Source organism: Notechis scutatus, chromosome 1, assembly GCF_049901735.1.
Source record: "Notechis scutatus isolate UNSWTSFEM ecotype Mainland chromosome 1, rNotScu1.2, whole genome shotgun sequence".
Taxonomy (NCBI): Eukaryota; Metazoa; Chordata; class Lepidosauria; order Squamata; family Elapidae; genus Notechis; species Notechis scutatus.
In genome coordinates this window covers 95,657,875-95,678,298 of record NC_142009.1, presented here as the reverse complement: position 1 = coordinate 95,678,298, position 20,424 = coordinate 95,657,875, and the positions used below count along the sequence as shown (strand labels likewise).

The 20,424-nt window shown below is 37.6% G+C and overlaps 1 protein-coding gene across 9 annotated transcripts in view; it reads left to right on the top strand.

Annotated features, from left to right (window-relative positions):
- LAMA2 (laminin subunit alpha 2) overlaps positions 1-20,424 on the top strand; it is a 423,950-nt gene that overhangs the window by 152,383 nt on the left and 251,143 nt on the right. For all 9 annotated transcript variants that reach the window (XM_087972045.1, XM_087972041.1, XM_087972015.1 and 6 more), the window contains exon 12: positions 3,498-3,671. In XM_087972045.1, coding sequence (XP_087828171.1) covers positions 3,498-3,671 — 174 coding nt within the window. The remainder of the gene's footprint in view (positions 1-3,497; positions 3,672-20,424) is intronic.

The following is a 20,424-nucleotide window of genomic DNA, read 5'->3' as shown; positions in this document are numbered from 1 at the left end:
CAGCCCCAAAAGATGTGGACCTTCAAAAGATTCAGGATTGTAATGAGAGATGACCATAGATGATGGAAATCTGTCACAACCAGCACTGCCGTTCCAAAGCCAGATTTATATAGCAGCTAATTAGCATTCACATCACCCCCAAAATTAATAAATAATAATGTATGTGATTCTCTTAGGTGCAATGGCTCGGTGGTTATAAACAATTGCCAGCTGGAGAGCTTACAACCCATTCAAGACCTGAGCTCTGCATAACGGAGTAAACTCCCATTACTTGCCCAGCTCCTGCTCAGCTAGCAGTTTGAAAGCATGCAAATGCAAATAGGTTAATAGGTACCACTGTGGTGGGAAGGTAACAGAGTTCCGTGCACCTTTGGCATATAGCCATGCTGGTCACATGATCACAGAAAATGTATTTGGACAACATTGGCTCTCTCAGCCAAGAAATGGAGATGAGCACCGTGCCCTAGAGTTGACTATGACTGGACAGGGAAACCATTATTTTTACCTATTTACTCCTATGTAACCCAGGCCAGGAGCAAGTAGATTTCTTTTTCTTTTTTAATCTAAATTATATTTGCTGGAAAGAGCATTGCCAGGTAAGTGTTGAATCCTTACCTGACGAAAATAATACAAATAAATGCTCCCCTTCATTGGCAGAGCTCATCCTTTCAACATATAGTCAGGAAAATATCAATTTGGCTAGAGTTTATCTGGATACACAAGAACAGGCAAGAAGTAGTGAATCTTCCTGCACACAGTCTTTAGTAACGCTGAGGTATGGTTATAGGATGGTAGATCATCACAAAGGAGACTTTAAACCTGATCTACCTATCAGAATATATGTCATTTTGTTTTGTAATCAATTATGTTACACGCTGAGACACTTTTTGCATAACTGGCAATTCAGTAACAAACTGAAAACAGTGAATTAGAAAGAGATGAGCAGGTAAAGCTGGTTATTCAAGAAAGGTGAATCCCAGGATTATTGCTAAGGCTGAGACTTAACTTCGGAACATCACTTGGTTAACATTCTTATTTTATTTTATTCATAAATAAAGTATTGGTGCTCTTCCAATGTAACAACTTCTAACCAAAAGAAGACTGCATTACAGGTAGTCCTCAACACAGAAGAGTTCATGCAGTGTCTCTTCAAAGTTACAATGGCACTGGAAAAAGTGACTAATGACCGTTTTTTACACAATCATTGCAGCATTCCCGTGGTCCTCCTGTGATCAGAATTCAGACATTTGGCAACTCACTCATTTTTATGATGGTTGCAGTGTTCTGGGGTCATGTGGTCACCATTTGCAACCTTCTGACACGCAAAGGGCTTTCAATGGGAAAGCCAGAGTCACTAAATAACTGTGTTACTAAATTAACAACAGTGATTCACTTAACAACTTTGGCAAGAAAGGTTGCAAAATGAGGCAAAATTCACTTAACAACTGTCTCACTTAGCAACAGAAATGTTGGGCTCAATTATGATCGTAAGTCGAGGATTACCTTTTAAGCCTATTAAATATAGCAGAGATAATCATAACATAAGAAAGGAAATCATGCAATACCACTTAAAAGCTTTCCAAAATGCCAGTTATGTAACATATTACTTCTTATTACTTATACTGTCTCTGACCACTTAATTAAGTCCAGTGCTAGCACTCTTCTTATAGGCTTATAATTAATATTTCACCATGATATTGCAAGCAATTTGTAAATTCAGGCAATAAATAATGGTTTAATTTGGGTTTGACATCTTATCCTCAAACATTTCATTAATTAAGAGTGCTCTAATTGAGTTGAGCTTGGGAAAAATGTTTGGCTTAGATATGTTTTATCTTTGTTTACCATATATGCATACAAAATGAATGTCCCAAAGTTGCTTTTTCAAGAGGCAACTGGACTTTTTTGGGTTTTTTTCCTTTGAAAAAAATATTTTACTTCTCATCCAAGAAGCTTCTTCAGTTCTAGCTTATTTTTCTCCTTGTGAGGAGCCAGCTTCTTTCCGATTAGAAATCCTGTCAGCTTAAAGATACAGATACATTGTCTCCTATTTTTTTTTTTTTCAGTTTCATCTCAATCAGTTATAAAGGTTGGGGTAACTGAGCTATGAGCTCAACCAACCCCTCATATTTCCAATGATGTCAACCAAGGTGTGAGCAGGAAAAATACAGGACAAAAAGTTTAAGACTAAAAAAAAAAATCCCGTAATTCTGAAACAGGCTTTTATTGTTGGAGAAGACATATAATAATTTTCTTCCCTTTGAAGGAAACATTAGTAGTTGCCTTCAAGAAAAGCCTTGTCATATGACATATGTTGGGTTTTAATACCCTGATCTTGGTGCATCATTATCTTCTCTCATTTCCTGTTACAGGGTGATTTCATTATTTTTTCTTTCCTTGCTCGCACAGAAAGCCAAGTTTCTATTCCTATCCCCCTAACCCTGCCTGGTTTTGATAGAGTCTCTTGTTACAGATTCTTGCTAAAATAATTGTCAGGCAAATCCTTATTCTGTAGCAAGTATTAATAGGATAATGTTTCCTTTTTCCTATTCCATGCATGATCATGGTCTTATTCTTGTTATATAGAGTTTGGCTAATTTTGCCATAAAGAAATGTATCTAATCTGAACATTCTTTTCAATGCATTCAATGCAACTTTAATCTCATTACAAGTCTGGAATTTATAAAATTATAATAAGTCAAAATGCCTCTTTTCCTATTTGCCTTTTTAATTTTTCATCTTCTTCAAATATGAAGAGAAAATTTCAGTGACCCATTGAAAATCATAAGAATGAAACATTCTACTAAACATTTCTTTAGGTTGCCAAGTTCAAGTCAACCATGGATTTTTAAAATATATAGTATGACCTTATCATATCTTCTCAAGAAGCTTTTCTCCTTATTTCATTGATGTGTATTCCAGAAGATGTGTTCATTTAACACTACAAACTTAAACTTGTGTTTCTGTTGATTTGTCAAAGTATGGGAAATTAGTTAATTATTTTGCCCTAGTTTTCTCAAGGAGAAGTATATTAAACCCTACTCTCAATATTAAATGAGAAACTATTAAGGGCCAGTTTTGTATAGAGATTAAGGTGCTGGACTTGACATCAGGAGACTATCTATTCTAATGAGTTCTAGTCTTCTCTAAGCATGAACGTTGATTCATCCATTTGGGCCATTCTCTCTCAGTCCAACCCACTGAGGGATGTTGCAAGGAGATGGGAAAATTTTGTACATTGCCTTGAATTGTGGAAAATAAAAGTGGGATATTAATATTAATATGAAAGCAAACAAAAGGAAAGAAGCAAAGGGTTTGAAGGGGAAGGTTTGTTCTCCAAGCTTATGCGTTGGTTTCCAAACGTTTCATTATCAGACTAGGTAACATCTTCAGCAGAGTTTAGGGGATGGAGTTCTAACACAGTTTTAAAAAGGTTTTTTTTAAAAAAATGAAAGAAAGTTGTGGATATTAACTAGTATTTTTCTTCATTATCATAGATTATGGACATGAATGGCTGGCATTTGACTGATGAATGGGGTCTTGCTAAAATTACTCCTCAGCAGGACACTTTCGATGGACCTCAGCAACTGAGCATCAGTAACACAGTTGCAAGAACTGTTCTGCAGCCTATTTATTACTGGAGTGCACCCAGTCCTTATTTGGGTAACAAAGTAAGTATTGATTTTTGCCTGAGAGCTAATTTGATGTATCAGTAATGAATATGAATATATATATATATATATATTCTTAAGTTTTTGCAAGTATCTATATGTATGGTATTTTCCCACGTCAAAGCTGAATACCATATATATATATATTTATATGGCATTCAGCTTTGTTCGGGTATTTTCCCACGTCATAGTTGTGCTTTTAAAGTTGTAGCGACGTTTCGGCAGAATCTCATCTGCCATCATCAGGCTTCTGTATAGTGTTCATCTGTGAGTCAGGCTTTTACAGTGGTTTCAGATTTGAATTTGGGGCAGCCTATTGCTGTGCCAGAATGGTTTTTTCTTCATCCTGATTGGTTGAGAGTCTTGGTCTGTGTTTATTGGTCTTGGAGTTTGCTGTGTTCTGCTTGATTGGTGTTTCTAATATCTTCTGTCTGTTTTTTTGGCTCTTTTTGTATCTTGATTGGCTGGCAACATTGTGTTACTTTATTGGAGGCCTTTAGTGCAGCTTGGCTCCAGGTGAATGGACGGCTATCATTAGTTAGGAAGCTAGGTTTCATCTGGGTGCCTGGTTGGGGTGTGTTTGAGCTGGAGGTATCAGGGGGGATCAGATGGCACACTAGGACACACCATATACCAGAAGAAAACACACACCAACTGCTACCTCAACGCCCAATCCCACCACCACCCAGCACAGATAAACTCCGTGGCTAAAACACTAATTACTAGAACCAAACGCCTGGCAGACAAGACACACATTAAGACTGAACTATGCACCCTGACCAAAGTACTGACAGCCAACGGCTTCCACAAAAGCAAAATCACCAACTTGATCCACAAAAACACACTGAGACATAATAGAGACCCAGAAGATGAACAGACCTATGGAACAGCTGTCCTGCCCTACATAAGAGGCACTACAGACAAAATTAGTAAGATACTACACAGACACCACATCAAGACTGCCTTCAAAACAGACAGAAAAATAGCAGCCATCCTCAGAAACCCCAAAGATAAAATTGACCTGGAAAACCAAGGCATATACGAAGTCCCCTGTGCATCATGCCTGGCCACACACATTGGACAGACCAATAGAAGAATAAGTACCCGCCTGGATGAACACAAAAATGCAGTCAAAAAGCTGAAACACACTTCCTCACTAGTCCAACACATGGAAGCCACAGGTCATAGCATCAACTTCAATGGCACCAAAACCCTAGCCACTATAGAAAACCCCAGCCACAGAATCATCAGAGAAGCCATAGAGATTGAAAAAAAGACCAGAAAGCATGAACAGAAGAGATGATTCCACCAGACTGTCAATCATTTGGAAGCCTGCACTCACAAACAAAAAAATCTCCACACCACAAGCCAGGCAAACACCTGGGCACAAACAGATCCCCCCTGATACCTCCAGCTCAAACACACCCCAACCAGGCACCCAGATGAAACCTAGCTTCCTAACTAATAATAGCCGTCCATTCACCCGGAGCCAAGCTGCACTAAAGGCCTCCAATAAAGTAACACAATGTTGCCAGCCAATCAAGATACAAAAAGAGCCAAAAAAACAGACAGAAGATATTAGAAACACCAATCAAGCAGAACACAGCAAACTCCAAGACCAATAAACACAGACCAAGACTCTCAACCAATCAGGATGAAGAAAAAACCATTCTGGCACAGCAATAGGCTGCCCCAAATTCAAATCTGAAACCACTGTAAAAGCCTGACTCACAGACGGACACAATACAGAAGCCTGATGATGGCAGATGAGATTCTGCCAAAACGTCGCTACAACTTTAAAAGCACAACTATGACGTGGGAAAATACCCGAACAAAGCTGAATGCCATACATGTAAGTACCCGCGAAACTTAAGAAAACATATATTTATTTATATATATATATATATGTTCTCATTTGTGACATAAATATTTGGCCAGTGAAACTGTTAGCTAAAAGGAACTAACAGGCATTAAAAGAATCCATGCAAAAAATGAGGCAAAGGGTAAGTAAACTAAGCAAAGTATTTCTGCATTAAGAGCCTCCCAGTTCCTAGTTTCAAATGTTAGAAAAGCTCACATAATTTGCAATGCTATTTCTATGATAAAATGTCTGGAGGTCTATTTTATATGGATGTGTATTTCTTTCATGTAATGTTATCTCCCTTCCTGCACCTTCACATTTCATTTATTCTTTCTCAACTTAGCTTGCACAGATGCTGCTAGCTGGTCAGATATTAGAAAATATGCAGTGATTGATGGAAAACCTCAGTTCAAGGTGTTCTTGTCCTAGAATCAAAAGATGATGTGTGGTTAAAAGATGCATAGTCTTTGCTATATTGTTTAAATCCACACAGTTATTCAAGAGCTGACCCATTGCTTGTGGCTTTGGGATAGTGCTATAGCAGTGGTGGGCTACAACCATTTTAACAACCAGTTCTGTGAGCGTGAAAAGCAATTTGAACCTAAACAGCTTATCTTCTAGGACATCCCCAGTAAGTAGAACAGCTGAGGCGTGGAACTGAGGCACAGTGGTAGGAACATCTCCCCTCTAGTCACTGTTGCTTACTGCTCTTCGTAGCTATTTTTTTAAAAAAAAAATAAGTTCACTGATGGAATACTAAAAAACTGGTCCCTGCCCAGTTTTTTACATGTATGTATGTCTAAGCACAACATCAGATACTTGTCATGGCAAAGCAGAGAAAAGGGTGGAAATCTAGAAAAGGATTTCTTAATGAAACTTCCTGTCCTGCTGGTTTATGCACGACAGTCAAGCAGTTTAAAGCTGCAGTATGGAAACGTTCCCTATTAGTCATTAAAAAACAAAATTTGGGATTAAATCAAAGCCATTCTTGATGTGTTTCTGTGATATATCCCTCACCATCAATATGTTGCCTATTTTGTGATAATGTGTTAAGATTGAATATCTTGCTCTGATTTCCTTTGGGTGTATTAGTGTCCTTCTTGAAGTGTAGAATTAGATTAGGTCATGTAGAATGGAGACTGTTTTATTAGCATTGTCCATAACTGTTTACTCATAAAAGTAAGACCTCTGTTGAGATTTTCCCTCTGTTCTCTTGTTCATGGTAGAATTGATTTAAATCTGCAGGAACATTTCCCAAAGTAGTTATCTCAAGGGTTTTCTTCTTTAATCTTTTCTTCTGGGTTAAAAGATTGGTTAAAAACCAGAAGGACAAAGGGTAAGTAAGGATTCAATTGCATCTTTTTCAAAGAATATAGACGTTTTGTTGAGGGCAGTAGATTTCAAAGAAATTCAACTTTATTCAACATGAGCCTTGAGCAGGGTTTTAGTTCTTTGCTCCAGGTAGGACTGAGCATTTCTTGTGCTTCTGGTCGATAGTTTTTACATCATTTCTACTTCCAACTCTACTCAAGAAAAGAAAGTAAGAGAAACAATGCCTGTTATTCAACAGAGCATGCTCAGCATATATTTCATTTGTAATTTGGAAGGACTTTAGTTGCTGTCAGAGAGCTTCTGTATGAATGAAGAAATTTGCATCAATAACTGAATGATATCATTTTTTGATACCACAGTACTACTGAAAATATGCACAAATTACTGTAGTATATATTAACTGTCATGTTACATCACATGAATTACAGCCATGATGACACACTTAGAGGAGTTAATTTGGCACCTTGCTGTGGAAATAGAATATTGCAGATCATTATTGGTAAATTCAATAAAGCATTGTTCTAAATAGCTCAAATTGTATTATATCAGTTTTTCTAGATTATATTTGCTTACAGTACTACAAATACAATAATTCTTCTGAATGTGGTTTCTGGAATTTATTGCCTGGAATATAATTTCATTGTATCTATCCATTTTTTCTCACCTTCTGTTTGGTTTAATTGCTAAACCAGATACCAGTTTTCTTGAACATTGTGCCCTCAAAGTGTACTATATTATGACCTGATGTACTAAGTCACCTGCTGATTTAGTCTCCCAGAAATTCCTCCCTGCTATTTCAGTGTATATTCTATTTGTAGAGGGCTACTTTTGTTGTGTTCAAAATTGTTTGTTTAGAACACTCATCTTCCATTTTTCAAATTATTCTCAAGACCACTTAGAACTGGACATAAAAATCCCCGCTATTGGATTTGCACAATGTCCCTAATAAAAAAATAAACCTAAAGCTTTTCTTCACTTAATCTGTTATGGTTCGCAATCCATAAGACTGGGAATCAGAGATCATGATTGGAAGAAAAATGAAAGGACAAGAATCCTGAAATAGAAGTGCACTGGTGGAAAAAAAACTTATTTCTTAACACTTTCTGAGGACTTAGAACTTATTTTATTTTTCTACCTGCAGGCAGTTAAATAAGAACACTGCATACCTCTAGAGGCAGACATGGTATGTTTTCCCACTTGGTAGGATTCAATAATACAAATAAAATCTTCTGACAGAGGCAGAAACAAATAACCTAGAAGTCCTTGGTTCTCTCTACTGTAATAGCACTGAGACAAATATGTGTTATAAGGAGTAATAAGATGCTTATAATTATGTGTGTATATTTTATGTGTAAAAGATCCGCTAGTTAGAGAAAAGTCTTGCTTTGTGAAGATTTGCATGGATAAAACCCGACCAACCTTTGACTTTCTCCACTTTCTTAACTTCTTCAAGGCCATTCTGTAAGCTAGTTAAGGATGTATGTTGTGTGTTATATGTGTGTATGTATGTATGTATGTTTGTGTGTGTGTCTATAAACACACACACATGCACACATATATACATTTATACACATACTGTATACACACACAAAGTATATATGAAAAATATGTGTGTGTCTGTGTGAGTGTGTGTGTGTGTATACATATCCAAAAGATCTTATAGTAGCTGAGTTGCTTTATAGCTTCTGTCATGCCTCTATCGGAATCTGATTCTGAGGGGGAGACCAAGCAGCTGACAGGGAATGGCTTCGTTGGCTGTGGAAGAAACTGGGGAAGGGCAAAGTCTGGCTGGGCAGAGCAGGGGAGAGATAGAGCAAGGCAGAGGGAATTCGGAGGAAGACCCAGGCCTATCCCCTCTTCATCCTAGGGCATGGAGGGAGGAATAGAGAAGGGAGCAACGTGAGTTACCTGGCTTACAGGGAAGGAAAGGGCTCTGATTCCCTTCATTAGCTGCAGCTGGGAACACAGTGTTTAAAAAGAGTTTAAAACTTAGAAGTACTAAAGGGACTCTTCTTACTTATGTGACTGTGTTGTCTTTGTGCCACACCCCGGGTCATCACAGCTTCAAGGAGAGTACCCAGGGGGGGGGGGGGGGGGGGGGGGGGGGGGGGGGGGGGCGGCGGGGGCGGGGGGGGGGGGGCCGGGCGCGGGGGCTTTTTTTTTTTTTTGTTTTTTTGTGTTTTTTTTTTTTTTTTTTTTTTTTTTTTTTTTTTTTTTTTGTTTGGGGTTTGGGGTTTTTTGTTTTTTTTTTTTTTTTTTTATTCCCCCCTTTTTGTGGTGGGCGGACTTTATTTTTTTTTTTTGGTTATAACTAAATTTTTTATGTTTTAAATTTATCCCCCCCCCCTTTGGGGGGGGGGGACATGTGGGGGGGGGGAGGGGGGTATTAAAGAATTGGGGGGGGGGGGGGGGGGGGGGGGGGGGGGGGGAAAAAAAAAAAAAAAAAGGGGGGGGAGGGGGGGGGGGGAAAAAAAGGACCGGGGGGGGGGGGGGGTAGGGGGGGGAGGGGGGATAGGGGGGGGGGAAAGGGGGGGGGGGGGGGGGGGGAGAGGGGGGGGGAAGTTTAAAGGGGGGGGTGGGGGAAGTGGGGGGGGGGGGGGAAGGGGGGGAGAGGGGGGGGTGGATTAGTGCTCTTTTTCTTTTTTTAAAAGGGGGGAAGAAAAAAGGGGGGGGGGGGAGGGGGGAAAAGCCCCCCCCGGGAGGGGACGCAGAAAATATTACGGAAAAAAAGGGGGGGAAAAAGGGAGAAAAAAAAAAAAAAAAAAAAAATAATTATGGGGGGGGGGGGGGCTACATCAAATGATTTGCCCAGACAGAAGACATTGATCTGTATAATTATGGAGGAATCCACATTTTCCTAGCAGTTTGGTTATTAACAGAGATTGTATGTGACACAGATATGTCTTTGAGCTGGTCAATGGGATCAACATTCAACTAGAAGATATCATTGTTTAAGATACATCTTTGAGGAACTCAGTGGGTCTTCAGCTTCAGTTTGAAGGTATCTCTTAATGAATTATATCCATTAGCAACCATATAAAAAGAAGCAAACAATTTCAGTTTATTTCCTAATTAGCAGTAGCTTGGATCTTGGTTGCCATAAAGAAACTTTTCTTGCAAGTACAAAATGGAGTCCTGAAAAGTTCTTGCTTTTGCTGAAATCTCCAGGAATCTTGAGATTTTATGCATTCTAACCATGAGGAAAGCATCGTCTAACCCCATTTTCTTTCACTTCCCCTCAAGAAGATTATCTCAGAGAGGGCACTTATTAGATTAAAAGCAAGCAAAGCAAACTTCTCAAATCAGAAGTAGAATATTCTATTATTATCAAATGTTGAATAACTCTAACACTTAAACAGAGTTAAAGATGCCATTCAGAAATACATCCAAATGACTCTCAAGTGTTTGTTCAGCATGAGAAATGTGTATGCCTGAATGTAAATGTACAAGTATTTGCAGTTGGACATCTTACCAGTAAAAATAGGGAGTACTTAGGCAGGTTCATTAAGAAGAAAAACAAAATAATTCTATACACACATGCATATGTGCATGCAAACACACATACACACACACACAGAGTAATATAATCAGTAGGGTAAAACAATTGTCTATGTTTATTCTTGCTTATGGTGTGCCTAGACTACTGTTGCTCCTGTCAATCCAGAGTTGTGAGGTAACGGTCTATGAATCAGGAAATCTGCTGAAGTGTGTATTTGGCCTTCAGTTTAAGAGATGGATGCCCTTATTATCATAATAAGCTACTACCATTGATGGGTCACAATTCATTGAGAACACAGTCAGTCTTCATTGGCCCAACTCTTGTCAGTTTTCAGTTTTCCTTAAGAAAATGGGTGATGCTTTGCAGATAACAGTCATTTGCCCCACAAATAGCACATTTAATTATTTACCACATTTCAATCTATGTAGGGATAAAGAAAGGGATTTAGCCCCAGAATTCTGTACTTCACAAGGATGATTTTCCCCCCTGCACTTCTACCCCATTATTGTCTCTTGAGGCTCAGAGGAAAATTGTTTAAAAGAAGTTGATAAAACTTCCAGCAAATCACTGAATTTTAAAGATCTCCTTTTCATGTATGCTTGCTTTCTAAAGAAGTTTGTCATTAACTTGAAGGTCTCTTGTGAAGCTGGCCTTTTCCCACCCTTTCCTTGAAGAACCAAGCATTTGGCACTAATGAAAGTTAATGAAATTCTTATTATAAAATGCAGCCTAGATTACATTCTAGGGATTAATGAAGCTATGTTGACTTATTGAGACATCTTTAGCTAGAAACATTTGAAAGAATAAAGGTCTGCTGCTTGAATAAAGAAATAATAATGCTCCTTGTTAGGTTTCAGGCAATCGTGTCAAACACTGAATTATTTTGCTAATAGGCTAATGTTCATTCTTGCTTTTTAATTATTTTCAAAATAATTTGATTCTAAATTATGATTTTCAGTTGCTATGATATTAATTTTCTGGATTGTGATATTCAGCAAATTCCTTTCCATAAGTCTTCATATTCTGAAAAGAGCATTACAAAAATCCAAAAATATTTTTTGTTTTGTTTGATGTTCTGTGCTGTAGAAATAGCATATCAATTATTTTGGAAGGCACAAGTTATCTGTTTATTTATGAAATATAGTGAATCTACTAATGCCATCCAGATATACTTGCAGAAATGAACAGAATAAAATAATTAATAAAAATAATGAGACAATACAGAATATAATAAGGGTGTTGACATCTTACCAACCAATTCCCAAAGACCTTTCAGAAAGTCCACTGTGTTGTGATAAGATATAACTTAAAAGTTAGGAACTTGCCGACTTGAACTTTCCCAGAATTTTTACACTAATATTTAAATTGCAAGTGTGTAATTTTTGATGTGTAACACTGGCATTTGTGGTCTGCAAAACACTTCAGATGTTAAAAGATGTCAGTTTGATACCATTCTTAGAAGATCACAGTTCTAGAAGAAACATGGAATTCCTCTATAGGTAAAGGTAAATGCTCCCCTCACACATTTGTGCTAGTAATTTCTGGCTCTAGGGGACAGTGCTCATCTGTGTTACAAAGCCAAAGAGCCAGCGCTGTTCGAAGACGTCTCCATGAACATGTGGCTGGCACGACTAAATGCCGAAGATGCACAGAACACTGTTACCTTCCCACCAAAGTGGTCCCTGTTTTTCTACTTGCATTTTTACATGCTTTCACACTGCTAGGTTGGCAGAAGCTGGGACAAATAACGGGAGCTCACTTCATTATGGTGTGCTAGGGATTCGAACCGCCAAACTGCCGACCTTTCTGATCAACAAGCTCAGCATCTTAGCCACTGAGCCACCACGTCCCTTCCTCTATGGCAACCTGCAAATGCTAAGGACTTCCAATATGAAGTAGAGCAAGCTCTCAGTTGACCTATCAACTCAGTAGCCTTGTGCTAATTAGACAATGAATACAGGCTCCAACCACACATGATCAATTAGGGAACCTGATAGCACTCATTTCTTTTTTTCTAAGCTGAAGCAAAGGAGTCTGGGTTTTTTTTTCACTTCCTTGTATTTTTTTCATAGATAATAAAAAATAAAAATTGTGGTGGCTCAATAACCTGTCAATGCCAGAACTGAGTTGAAGGGCTTTTCTGCTTCTCATTCATCTTCTGTTTTGCTGATAGGAAAGAACATGATTGACAGGAGCAGTTATTTTAGCTCCAAACATTTTTATGAAACTAAAACTAATTTCCTCTGATCCTTTCTCTGGTTGGTTTACAATGCTTGCCCATCTTTGATTCAATTAAGCAACTTAGTAGAGTCAGTCTTTTAATTCAGTGCATGCTAATTCAAACCCTTTTCAGCTAAGTCAGCTGAGGTTTGTTGGCACTAGACTTCAATAAATGGTTTGGCATTGAATGCAAACCCCACTGCATTTTCATTGTTATGTCCCCCAAATCTATTAGTAGCATTCTTACCACTGTAGGATTCCTCAATTATCTTCCTTTCCTTTCCTTTCCTTTCCTTTCCTTTCCTTTCCTTTCCTTTCCTTTCCTTTCCTTTCCTTTCCTTTCCTTTCTCTTCTTTTCTTTTGAAATGTCTGTTTCAAATAATACTATTTGTAATGATTTCCTGGTATTATTGCAAAGAAGTAAACAAGTGTAAGCAGGAAAATAATATATTAAAATACTATTATTTCTTAAAATAAGATTAGGCTACTGCTTTTCTTCAAAACATTTCCACAACATTCTACATATATTATCCTGTCTATAGTATCTCTATAGTATCTCATACTCTCATATGAGAGTATTTTCTGACAACATTTTTTTTTGAGGTAACTCTCTTTCATGACATTTCATACATGCTGTGAAATGTTGCAGACAATAATGCAATGCTTAGAATTGTAGTTCTGAGTTTTATAGTTGCCACCTCCAAGGTCAGCAGAAAAGATAGAAATTACACAAAATGATAAAGGCAAAACTGATACATGATTAGAGGGAAGTAAATAGAAGAAAAAACAAATCCACTTAGAAAAACAACGACACACACACCACACACACACACACACACACACACACACACACACACACACACACCACACACAAAATAGATATATCCCATTTTCACTTACCGTTAAGTGTTTTTGGATGTAAAGTATTTAAATACTTCTGTATTTGTTTCAAATACAATACTTCTGCACACCATATTCATAATTACATCTTCATCAGTGGAAGGGGAGAACATCGTTTTCTTCATAATTATATTGTTAAAACCTCAATTGTGTAGCTATGTCTTGAAAATTCACTTGGAAGAGTGGATTTTACTTTGCATAAATGTGCTGTGGATCAGTGTCCTTAAAGCCACCTTTAGAAATTATGAGTTAAATTTAATATCAATCATAAAGAAGAGTTCAGTTCAGTTTCTTGCTCATGAAACAGTTATCCGTGATTTATTGCAAACCAAGCAGATTAACATAGCATCTCTCAAAAAAGTAGGCACAAAAATGGTATTTTGGTAATATAGCTATAGATGAATGAATGAAACACTTTGTGCTAAAGACTCTTCAAATGGATTCACTTGATTTTGTTAGAAGGCTTTTCAGATGAATGATTTTGATAGTGAAATGTATCATGCAACATTGAACACATCTAGGAACTAAATGAGCTTCTTGCTACTGTACATATTATCCATGGCTTGGTTCAGAGTCCATCACTGCAAGGCCCTGAAGTCCAGAGAACTGGTTCCACTTGACAAAACTATTGCTATAATTAAGCCAAATTATAGATCATGATATTTAGATAAAATTATTGCAGAAAATCTACAAGGTCCCTTCCTGCCCTATGATTCTATGTTTTTAATTAGAGCTACTACATTTGGACCAAAAAATCCAGATGATTTTGAGATGGCAGCAAAGAGATACAGAAAATTCTAAGACTTATCTATCTAGATGGCATCTGTATTTCCTCCCCCACTCCCAAATGCAATAGTTATAATTAAAGTACAAGATATATTCCATCCTTTTGAGGTTGGTAAATTGAGAATCCAGATTGTTGGGCTCAATCTATATACATAAAAGTGAAATACCACTCAAGCATCATCACAAAATCTCCAGAACCATAAAGCCTACAAACTTGAAATATGGCACATTTGTTCATATTGGCTTCTAGGTGCTCACTAAGAAAGGATTTTTCGAAATGACCATTAGAGCATTAGTATTTTGTATATTATTATTAACACGCTCTGATGCTAAGGAGTTCCACTCCTCCTCCCCACCTGAAAATAAATCTGTTCCAAATGTAAAACACAAGCAGGGGAGACAAGTTTCAGATTCAGTTTTAGTTTTAGTTTCACAGCACCAAGCAGCTTTAGTACAGAACAGTTGAGCTAAGTCACGCTCAGGCTCCTTGCTGTCTCCTTCTTGCTCACACAACAAATACTGTTTCAGTTTCCAGACAGCCCTCAACTCTCTCACACACTGATAGGATGTTAGCCAGATGAATATTGATGGATGCAGAATTTTCCCCCCTTATTTTCCTCCTCAAAAACTAAGCCCGACCACATAGTTTCATAGCGAAGCACAGGTATCGAGCTAGTATGTAAATGATGCTTCTACATTGTAGACTTCCCAGATATTTGGATATAAGTCTAAATGCTATTGCTATTATGAACAATTATTTGCCGTCTCATTACCTTTCATAAAGCAGAGGACTTTGGTTGTGCAGTTGAAACCAGAACCAGTTGTTTGAGAGTTACTTGTGTTTTCATATCTGACGTGTTTTTTCCATCCTGCTCAGGAATGAAGGTTCAAATATAAGTCAAATTGTCATATTGATTTTGATGTACCAATAGATAATTGAACTGGAGGTGCTTAGGCGACTGGCATTTGCTGTGTGACAAGATGAATGAAGGATGTGGAGAGTATTAAACTTGTGTATCAGTAAAGCTTAAGCGAAGCACTCCTTATCCCCCTCACAACAAAGCCACGGATGGCCCTCCTGTGTCAAAGCCATAGAGAGGAATAACCCTTCATCTTAGTCTGCCAAACTGGCTTTGGTGCATGCTCAGCAGCCATTTTCTTTAAAAAGAAGTCTTTAGTTGAGGCACATTGGCTGTTTCATAAGACCAAACAAAACCAAAAGGTGCAATATATCACAGTGTGAAATGGAGCAATGAAGCAAAGTGTAGTATGCTCCACTTATACATTGTTTGCCTTCTTTTTTTCTCATCTTGCTCAATACCTCTTCCTAACCTTAATGCATAGGTAAGCTATATTGATAAATGGAAGATTTTGGTTCCTATACTAGCTGGTATGTGAGGCCATGCTTTTTTTCCTACACTTCCCTGCCACTTTGGTCTGCTTTAAGACTCAAGTTATTGGTGGGGATGGGGAGATTATCCGTTACTGAATTGATTTAATTAGTTTGTTAGAATTACATGAACTCTGAATTATTGGATGTTTATTTCATCCCAGGGACTTTAATATGTTTCTACCCTCCGAATCCCTAGAAAGCACTTATTCCTTCTGGCTTTGGAATGCTGAGAACATCAGAAGTTTATTATGAGTCAATCACTCCCATCTTCCATTAGCCAGTAGGAGATTGCAACAAGTAGTCTTTCTTCTTCTGGATACCCCTCCAAGAGTTCAATAGATGGCTGGTTCATTGGTCTGGACTGAGGGCCGGAGCTAATTCTGAAGCAACATAAAGCCTGTCACCATTAAGGTGAGGTTGGCTGCAGCTTCCATTTCCTCCTGCTCCTGAACAGGAAGGAACTTTACTTTTAATTATGTGGGAGTTGGTTGCTACACAGACAACCAACATTTCACATCTGTTCTTTCATTTCCAAGCTCTATAAATCTCTGACTGCTCTCTATATTTCACCAAGTTTGGCTGCTAAAACTGCCCTTAGAAAGAGATAAGTAAACTCCATTTGCTCACGTGCAGCACATATTCAGCAACACTACAACTTTCTGTTCTCATAAATGTCCTGCTTTTGAATATCATGTCAGCCCTTCCCTTCACTATCCGGACAGCCATTTTTCAGAAGTCATTTATTTAATTTGGTTTCTTCTGATTGAATAAGGGTTGAATGGGATGAGCACCTTCCAACTCTGATTCTATAATAGCTGGCATTAGAGATTGCACAGCTCAAAAGGAAAAGTCTAATCCCAAAGCCAGAGGCAAAAGGTGGAGCTCTATAGGAGTTTGGCTAGGGAGTAAAGTATTAAACTTTTCCAGAACACTGGTGGTCCTGATGAAATTGCCCTCTCTGTACTTATTATGAACTTTAAAAAATCACTACTTTGTTTCATTGATCTTAAAAAGAGCAAAATGTATTAACCCAGAGAATGGCACATGTTAAGAAGAGTCAAAAATATAGAAATGCAATATAGATTTTCTTTAAAAATCAATTTTAAAGAAAAACAAATTATCTTCACTGGTAGACAATTCAATGGCTAACAGAAATAGAAATTGCAAAAAAGAACCTGAGTAATCTTTCTGGAGATATTTGGAAATTAGACAAAAGGGGCAAATAAATTCTTCCTCTGAATTAGCATAATTGGGAAATAAGAGAGGTACTATGGTATCTTGGTACTCAACTGCTTTTTTTTGTTTTGAAACTCATCTAATTTAGTACTCAACACATTTTGAGACAAAAAATTTGTCCCGGTACTCATTGTTTGTTTGGTACACAATGCCCAAGCTAGTACGTATTGGTGCCAACTGCCTTGTGACTTACTACATTATTCCTTATGGGAAAAATTGTTTGGTACTCACTGTTTGTGATACTCATTGTGCCTCTTGAAACCAATTAACAATGAGTACTGAGGTACCATTGTATTATTAATTCAGCTTTGCCATAAGAATATATATGCAAATATTTTTCTTTCCTTTACCAAAAATAGACTTCACACTGATGGTTTTTTCTCCCCGTGTCAGATTTCTGCAAATCAGTGGTAATCCTAAAATTGCTCATTGATTTTATTTTTCCCAGTATATAGAATCAAAGGAATTACTTGTGTTTAGGCTGAAGATTAGGAATTGCACATAGTGAACAATATATCTGGAGAATCTTTTGCAAAAAAATGGTTTATTAGGCAAAAATAGTACATACAAATATGTGGCAAAGGAAAGTACAGTAAAAGCTTAGTGTTTTTTAAGAACTATTTAGGAACTAAGAAACTGATTTATACATTAAAAATAAATTGATATAATTAATAACTTTGCTACTTATTAATAAATATTACTATTAACAGTTAAGCCATCTTTTGATTATCCTGAACAGAAATATGTTTACCTAGGTCATAGCTATATTGTTGTTGTTAGTTGTGAAGTCGTGTCTGACCCATCGCAACCCTATGGACAATGTTCCTCCAGCCCTTCCTGTCCTCTACTATCCTCCAGAGTCAGTGGTGGGATTCAAAACTTTTTACTACTGGTTCTATGGTGGCAGGGGAAGGATACTGCAAAATTCCCATTGCCTCGCCACTCCAGGGGGAAGGTTACTGCAAAATCCTTCCCTTCCCACCCCACTAACCTGTTTTCTAGCTCTGTTCTCCTGTGCAGAGCAACAAAAGAAGACTCGGCCGATCAGCTGGGACTCAGGAGGCAGAGAATAGATGGGGGCAGGGCCAGTCAGAGGTGGTATTCCAAACTACTCAAAATTTCCACTACTGGTTCTCCGAACTACTCAAAATTTCAGAACCTGCTGAATACCACCTCTACCTGGAGTCTATTTAAGCTTACACCGACTGCTTCAGTGACTCCATCCATCCACCTCATTCTCTGCCGCCCCCTTCTCCTTTTGCCCTCAACCGTTCCCAGCATTAGGCTCTTCTCCAGTGAGTCCTTCCTTCTCATTAGGTGGCCAAAGTATTTGAGTTTCATCTTCAGGATCTGGCCTTCTAAAGAGCAGTCAGGGTTGATCTCCTCTAGAACTGACCAGTTTGATTACCTTGCAGTCCAAGGGACTTGCAGGAGTCTTCTCCAGCACCATAGTTCAAAGGCCTACAAATAGCTATGTAAATTGACAAATTCTCACATTCATGTATACTTTTGTGGGGAGGGAGGGATTTCAACATCAAAAAGAGTTGAATTATGATTGTTTATGTGCCATCAAGTCAACGGCAACTTTTAGTGACACATAAATAGAACTTATTCAGCGGTCTTCAGGAATGAATTAAATATTTTATTTCAGTAGAGCTGATACAAATTCAAAGTTTTTAATTAGAAACTCAAGCTGGATTTATGAAATAAGAAATGATAACTGTTTGATGAAACAATCTATTTTAATGTCCTTGCATCCTCTCTCCTCTATTTACAGAATCAATGCAAAAGATTTTTAGATATTTATAGATTTGGTAGATAAAGCAGACATGATCTCAAGCTGAGTTTGTGTCCTAACAATCTCATAGACCTGTTCAGTAGTTTTTGTTGGCAACAATACAGTTATTGATTTGCAATTGTCTTTTTCCAGGATAATTTTTTCCAACATCTCAGACTATTCCCAGCTCTGAGATTCCTTGATAGTCTCTCATTCAAGTACTAAACTGGGTCCATTTAGTTTGTTTCAAATTCTAGTCACAGCTGGCATGGGGATACAAGCAAGCTATTTCTAATACTAAATCTTTATAAAGCATCTTTTTTGTTGTTTGAAAAAGAAATTTGAACTTTTTAATTATTTGCTGGAACACAAATGTTATTTATCATGGTTAATGCCTAGAAAATTATTGATTTTCAAATACATGTTTCTTGCTTCACAGATTTAGAAATTACCTAAAATCATTTTAAACTGTAACTTAAAATTTGTTAAGTTACAAAATTTGGGAAATACCAGAAGCTCTTAACTCCTAGATTCAAATTGAATTTACTTTTTCCTGACAAATAAAGACCTCAGATACAATGAAAAGAAGAAAAACTCCCAACAACTGACAATGAATTGAGCGACTCCAAGGGAAGTATCAAGTACATTGAGACATAAATAATTTAGGACAATTAATCTTGGCATTTCATTTTTATTCATTGATTACAATCAATACCTTGCCTCATATTTTTGTTCAAAACATGGCACCAGGGAAATCGAACAGTTGCTTTCCTTCTACCACAAAATCTGTAAGGGAGTGGCCTAGATTCCAACCTCATTGCTGAGGCAGAATATGGATCAATAATGAGGGACTATCCTGCCTACTTTACTGCCCTCACACAGATTGAAGAAAAGCATGTGAACAAACTTGTGAAGAAGATCCTTTGGAATTATTTCTGAACCAAGCCGAACTGTTAGTGTAGATTTATTAAATTTAAAATTCTTCTTCTAAGAATTTCAGATTAATAAAAGTTTTGGATTTGGAGTATAGGTAATCCTTGATTTACAACAGTTTATTCAGTGACTGTTTGAAGTTACTATGCAACGACACTGAAAAAAGTGACTTATGACCATTTTTCACACTTATGATCCCATGGTCACATGATTTACATTTGAATGCTTGACAACTGATTCACATTTATGAAGGTCACAGTATCCCGGAGTCACTGATCCCCTTTTGCAACCTTTTGACAAGCGAAGTCAATGTCAATTCTGATCATGAGGGTCTTAATGTAAGAGGGGAGGGAAACCTTTGAGACTGTTTCTGTGGTTTCAAACCCGACAAAGACAGATTTAATGTGTTTGATTGCCTTCCCGTTCATTCTGACATCCTGCATTTGTGAAGAATTTTGCATTTGTCAGCCTACACCCCACGAATTCACACAAAAAATAAAAAATAAAATAAAAAAATTAAAATGTAAAGGCATCAGGAGAGAAACCAAGAGACTATGATTTCTAGTACAATTGTAGGTGACCTTGGGCCAGTCATTTTGTCTCAGCCCTAAGAAGGAGGCAATGGTAAATCATAATATGTGCAAAACCTTGCCAAGAAAATTGCAGGGCCTTGTCCAGGCAATTGTCAGGAGTCAAGACTGACTCTAAGGCACACCCACACATACAAAATTGATATAATAGTTGTATGGTGTGGGGTTTTTTAAAGTTTTATAAGACCCAGGAATCCAAATATGCCTGTCTTAAACAATGTCCTTA